Raw genomic sequence first — 6,500 nt, 5'->3', positions numbered from 1 at the left:
TTAGCTGTATATACTATTAAAACATAAAAAATAATTAAATCTCAAAAAATGGTCAAATGTTGTGTCTTTTTGCGTTTCAAGACAATTGGGATAATTAAATGGAACCTAACAGCGTTCAAGATCATCTTCAAAGCAGAGATGGCAACTTAGCACAATATTGTGAGTTTCGTGTTCATTTATTAGAGCAGTGACCGTCTTTTTTAATCGCTTCATTTAACAGTATTGACAAAGGTAGCACTGAAATGAAATTTAATTGAAGGAGAACTGCGTTAAGGCTGCATAACTCAAATGAATGTTTTGATAATTAAATGCGTTACATCTACCAGTATTCTTGACTATACACATAGTCAAACACTAGGTGGCAGTATGAATCCTTATTGCGATAATGAAAGGCTAACGATGAAGGTGTTTAAACCTTCATTCACTTAGTTTATTTATTGTTAATTAGGAATTAATTAACGGAGTTGCAGATCATGCCATATATAAGAGGACCTGGTTGATCAGGGTAAGGAATATGATATAATAATATAATAATAATAATATATATTATGCAAATATTCAGGTAACATCAGAGTTTTAAAAAAGGTTAAAGGTTGGTTAGTTCCGTTATCAGGGCTATATTTTTTGTTTTTTATTTTGTATTACTATTCCCAAAAGTAGGTATTTTACATCCAACCCATGCACAAACAGAGAGCTGAATGAAATTAAACTCTTGAGTAAGTTGTTAAAACTTGCAAATGATAAGAAGGCTGTAAAATGAATTGCATTATTTGATCATTTTTTACTTATTTTGACATCAGCCCAATTTTGTTTCTGTGATAAATTTGTATTTGAGTATCTATTTTCTCTTCTTAATATCTTATACTTTCTCCCTTTTTCTATTTCAATTTTATACTTATATTTTGAAGAAAAGGATTGTCAGTGTTATTTTTCTGAAATGGCAGACACTGGGGCTAAACTAGTCACTTAAACAGGACAGTGTAGAGGTGGCACTTTTTAAAATGGGAGCAAAAGCACCAACAGTGCTCAGAATAAAGAAAACATAATGCAGGGCAAATTGGAAAATGTCAAGAGAAGGATACACTGGAACAGATACTCTTGAATTGAGCGCCTGTTCATTTCCCAGTTTACTGCAAGGGGTACTAATAGTGGCACTGCAGTACTCTGAGTTGTTGATTTTTTTTTTAAAGGGACACGGGACTAGTAAACAAAATGTAGAGAAATATTAATAATAATAATAATAATGGAAGGTGTTTCTATCGGTACCAGTGACCGTAGAAAATGTTTTTTTACGGTCTACAGGTTCTTTGTGGGATGGGAGCAGTCTCAAATTCTGTGATTGTAGAATCTGCAATCTGATGCACAGCCTAGTAGGTGGCGCTGAAACACCTCAGTCTTGGCGTTAGCCTTCGAAGAAGAAGAAGCTAGCGCTTCTGAAGAAGAAGGAGGAGGAAGTGTTGATTGTTTTGTTTTTCTTTAACTTTTGGCTGTGAAACGACAAGGTAAGATATTACATTATTACCTTAATGTACGATATTCATTATTTTGGAAACACTATATAACGACATTTACCCAATCTGGAGAGTTAGTCTGGACACTTACAGCAAGCGATTTTGTGACGCCTTTATGTTACGTTGCTAAGCTAACGATTGCTAACTTTAGCCTGAGGTGAATTTTTCAGTCATCTGAGGAACTAGCTCAGCGGTCAAGCAATAAAAAGCGGATTTATTATCGTCTCAGAATCAGCGGAAGAGCGTGTTTTAAATGTCTGTATAACAAGCATCGCTTTATTTGTCAAAATAAAGGATGCTGGACAGAGCTAGTCCAGCACTGTAATCTGTTTTGTTTTCTTTCTGTGTGCAGGAACGTACAATATCACTATGAACCTGGAGCGACTGCCCAATGAGGAGAAGCTCAGCCTTTGCCGAAAATATTATCTAGGTGAGAGTATTAATATTAATCCTCATGTTCCTTTTTTATACAGTTGTACCTCCTATTCCTGTTTTGTTTATTCTAGGATAGTTCCACTGGCTGTGAGTCTTTTTTTTCAGTTAAGGCAAAATTTTGAACTAATTCGCCTAAAAATATTTCAGTGGTTAGTAAATTATTATTTCTGTCTAATATTTTTATTTATTTCTCCAGGTGGCTTTGCGTTTCTCCCCTTCCTGTGGCTTGTCAATGTTGTTTGGTTTTTTCGGGAGGCCTTCTTAAAGCCAGCCTACACTGAACAGCTACAGATAAAAGCATGTGAGTTTCAGAACCTTTTAAAAATGTATTCAGTATTCAGTCTTGTAGTTTTTTCTCAGTAGCTGTTCTTTGGATGTCACTCTTGTAGGATTCAATTTGTTTCCTCAATAAACATTCAGTCATGACATATGATATTGACAAAGGTTGTCAGTGTGAATTCCATGTTCATTTTACATGCTTGCACATTACAAAGTGTGTCTTCATCCTATTTAAAGACTTTTGGGTAATACTGCACTTTTCATAATGCTTGAGAAAATGAAATAGTTTGTTTTTGTAGGAAAAGTTGACCAAGTAACTTTTTAGATCTGGTTGTTTTTTTTACAGAAGTTATATTCATCAATATACATGATCTTTTACCTAAAAGGGGAAAAAAGGATTTTAAAAAGAAATTAGTTTTTAATAATATAGTAAGTACTTTTGCTATATTGAATTGAATTGATATACCTTTATTAGTCCCACGAGGGGAAATTATACAAATATAATTCTTATGATAATGTGGCCTTGTATAGAATAATTTGGGCTTAAATTTTAATTTTCTGATAAGAACTTGAGAAAGATTTTATCCACTTTTTTTTTAAAAAACACTGCCCTATAACCATGTACGTATTGTTTGTTTTTAAAGCAATGCTTTAAGCAGCCAACCTGATACTGTACTGTGTTGTTTTGACCACTGTTGGACAGTAACTAATTTTATTGCTTGTTTTTCTGTCTGTCCGTCTAGATGTGAAGCGTTCGGCGCTAGGGTTACTGTTATGGGTAGCAGTGCTCACCACGTGGATCACCATATACCAGCACTTCAGAGCAGAGTGGGGGGAGGTGGGAGATTACCTCTCCTTTACCATTCCCCTAGGTATCCCTTGAGGTTGTTTTTTTTTTTTTTTCTCATTTCAACTGATTAGTCTTTTCAGTAAAACTAATGATCCACTGTAATGGGCCAAAAAAATTTTCTCCCTGAACAACAGTGAATGATTTTTGGCAGTTGTTTTCCTGGTTTCTGGTCAACTAAATCCAACTAAATGGAAGAATAAATGTTACCTATCTTCACAAGATAAACAGTGTAGGACCCAAAACCATTTCTGTGCTCACCAAGACATTTGAGTAAGTTATTTGGCTTTAGAGAAGGGTAATTCATCTTTTGAAATAGGCAATGTTTATGATCATGGAAATTTTGTAATGATAAGATAATGAACAACTCACTAATGTTTTTGTTTTTTTGTCTTTGAACTGTTTATTGTGGTATGGTATGATTGTGCACTATTTTTACTTCTGTGTGAATAAATAAAAAGTGTCCACAATGCTGCCAAGTTACAATCTTACTCAGTTGAATTTGGAAGTTGTTAGAATATTGTTATACCACTAAATGCACAAACCTGTATAGTTGCGTTTTGTTTTTTTGTCATATGTGATCAGTGAACTGTTTTGTCTCCTTATAGAATGTATATACCTCTCATTGTTACATATGCCAAATCTCCCAAAGCCCAGACGACCACTGGCGCCTGTTGTGAAATCCAATAAGTTAAGCCCTCCAAATGTCTCCACTTCCCTGTCATCCTTTATGAGTCATAACATTGAGAGCCAATTTTAGTCACAGTCCAAGCTTAAATGACACTGCTAACAGGGGGAAACGTGGCAACCATATATAACAGTTGGCTTCACTGAACTGCACTAAAAACAAAAAGCATTAACACAGAGGGTACACTAAGTAAAGCAGGCAGTCCATTTATAAAACTGACTCATTAAATCAGATGTATTAGGACTGAAGTGGTTGAAAAGAACTAGTAAGTAGGTAAAATGTATTTATTCAGCACTTTTCACAGATAAAAATTGTTTCACATTAAAAAAACAGAAATAAAAATAACATAATAATGTAAAAAAAAAAAATATGAAAACATAAAGCAACAAGTTCATTAAAAGATTGTCTGTATAGAAATGTCTTCAGCTGCTTTTTAAAAGAGTCAGTGGAGTCTGTACAGATGGTGGAAGAGAATCCCACAACCTCTGTGCCACTGCCTGCAAAGCCCGATCACCACGAATTTTGAAACTAGTACATGTGACCTACAGCAACCTCTGACCTGAAGACCTAAGTGTTTGGGAAGAAGAACAAGCTTTCAACAGGTCAGAGATATACTGGGGAACTGACTATGTAGAGCTAAAAGTTAAGTTAAAACTAAAATTTTACAGTGAAATCTAAAATTTTACTGGCAGTCAATAAAAATAAGCCAAAACTTGAGTAATATGCAATCTAAATGTATTTTATGATGTTTACATTGCTAAAGGTCTAAAAAACCTCATAACTATGGGGAACGACAGTGGTTTACTGGTAGTACACGTGCTGTAGCATGTGTTTAGCACGCCCCTGCTGTCACTGTCCGTCTGGTGTCAACCAACAAGGGTTAACGTCGTCTTTTGAATTTATTTTTGGACAAACCTTCCTTGACAACCAACCTTAGGCATACAGCTCTTAACAGCTTTGATAATTACACATGAATAGTCCGCGTTGGTGCCACTGACCGTGTAAAAAGGCTGCATGCTGTAACTTTGATAATGGCCAATAACAACGTTAATTAACAATAAGCCTGCAACAGCTGTGTCACTCTCAAAATAATAGGCCTACACATTTATCTGTGACCATGCCGGAACACCCAAGGGTACGCAGTCCAGAACATAACAGAAGCAAGGTGTCCCAGGATGAATTCCCAACTTATTATGCAACTCCACTATAAAACAAGCAGCACGCAACAAGTCAGTCTCATCCAGGAGCCAAGAGGCGAGAGAGGAGAGAAGCACAGAGAACACAAGCGCTGTAACTAGAGCTCTTCTTTCCACTCGTTGTGCAGAGAATTTAAGCAAAGGTAACTGCTCAGTGCTTTATGTCTTGTAGCCTCAGGTGCTGTAGGCTTAACTGCTGTTTAGTCGGCTCTTGATTTTTCAAACTTTGTGCTTACTAGAAATGGACTTCATCCTGCCACCCACTATGCCAGCTGGTGGTATCCCCTGGGAGAAGGTTTTACCACCTCTTATTCCACGGCTCAACGGGACTTATGGACAATATAATTGGTCCCCAAAATTAATCATTCCAGAGACTGATAATGCCAGCTCTGCAGAGGTAGGTCACTTAATTTATTTACATTTTATACTAGCATATGTTAGTATAAATTGTCCATGGTTCTCATTTTAACTCATTTTACACTGTGAACCACATACCCACTTAAGGTCAGGCTGTGTTGTAAAACCTTTGAAACTCCCCTTTCTGTCAATGTAAAGAGGTTTAACCAGCAGATATCCCTGATTTATCTTAGTATAAGAAAAAAAAAAAAAGAATTTAAACAATACATCTGATAAAGAAATCCTGCTGTAGTAAATGTAAGACATCTGTCATCAAGGCTCTTAAATTGTAAAAATTTAATGTGTAAAATTACAGAAAGAGTCCTGGTTGCTCATTGCACAGACTGTCCTGTAATAGTAACACTTTTTGCTTATTCATAGATTTATTTATTTTTAATACTTTAGTGCAGAAATAATGGCCATGGGGGAGGCATTTATCAGGAGTAAAAGCTGTTAAACCACCAAAAATACAGGTAAAAGTACACAAAAAAGTATCCCCTCCACATTTTCAAAAGAAGTTCAGCGGATCAGACTGGAGTCTTTGTCAGGCCAATTCTGGCCCCTGCACATGTTTGACAACCCCTGGCTTAAAGTAAAAGGGAAAAAAAAGGACTCCTTTACATTTTTCTGAGCTTTCAGTCAGATCCACATCTTATTGAAAAGCTGTTTTCAGTTTCCCCACACTGAAATATGGTTAAGGATATCTACTGAGTGCAGGCTGCTGTAAGGAACTTTATGTCTTGTTTAATCATGCAGAAGTGTTGACTCCTGTTGTTAGGTGACCTGTGATGACAGCGGATTTACAGTTCAAGTAGATGTGAAACATTTCAACCCAGAGGACCTGATCGTGAAAGTCATAGGAGACTTTGTAGAAGTGCAAGGAAAGCATGAAGAGAGAAAGGTTGGTATGCTGAGGTACATGGATATATATTTTTTCTCCATTTTTGTGCTACACATCTCACTTTTCATCTCTTTTATGTTAGAAGGACGGTCCTGGATTTACAACACGGCAGTTTAACCGTCGCTACCGCATTCCAAAAGGAGTGGACACCATGGCTTTGGAGTCGGCAGTCTCTCCAGATGGGATCCTGATCATATCTGCACCTATGCTGCACACTCAGAGCTACACACCTCTTACTTAAATTGCA

The 6,500-nt window shown here is 36.4% G+C and overlaps 2 protein-coding genes across 3 annotated transcripts; both read left to right on the top strand.

Moving 5' to 3' along the window:
• The first annotated feature begins 1,383 nt into the window (after positions 1-1,383).
• psenen (presenilin enhancer, gamma-secretase subunit) lies at positions 1,384-3,542 on the top strand. Its single transcript, XM_084943698.1, has 4 exons — positions 1,384-1,502; positions 1,864-1,941; positions 2,143-2,247; positions 2,969-3,542. The coding sequence occupies exons 2-4, from the start codon at positions 1,881-1,883 to the stop codon at positions 3,106-3,108; spliced, it is 306 nt and encodes a 101-aa protein (XP_084799824.1). The 5' UTR covers positions 1,384-1,502; positions 1,864-1,880; the 3' UTR covers positions 3,109-3,542.
• A 113-nt stretch (positions 3,543-3,655) lies between these two features.
• hspb6 (heat shock protein family B (small) member 6) lies at positions 3,656-6,494 on the top strand. 2 transcript variants are annotated; one of them, XM_084943696.1, is made up of 4 exons: positions 3,656-5,099; positions 5,196-5,353; positions 6,131-6,253; positions 6,339-6,494. In XM_084943696.1, the coding sequence occupies exons 2-4, from the start codon at positions 5,198-5,200 to the stop codon at positions 6,492-6,494; spliced, it is 435 nt and encodes a 144-aa protein (XP_084799822.1). In that variant the 5' UTR covers positions 3,656-5,099; positions 5,196-5,197. The 2 variants fall into 2 exon arrangements, with proteins under 2 accessions (XP_084799822.1, XP_084799821.1); XM_084943695.1 differs by having other exon boundaries at positions 6,336-6,494.
• Positions 6,495-6,500: the final 6 nt, after the last annotated feature.

Source organism: Perissodus microlepis, chromosome 11 (genome assembly GCF_051167445.1).
Source record: "Perissodus microlepis isolate ML-2025 ecotype Zambia chromosome 11, ASM5116744v1, whole genome shotgun sequence".
NCBI lineage: Eukaryota > Metazoa > Chordata > Actinopteri > Cichliformes > Cichlidae > Perissodus > Perissodus microlepis.
Note: the sequence above shows the minus strand (reverse complement) of the source record. Positions and strands in the feature narration are given on the sequence as shown.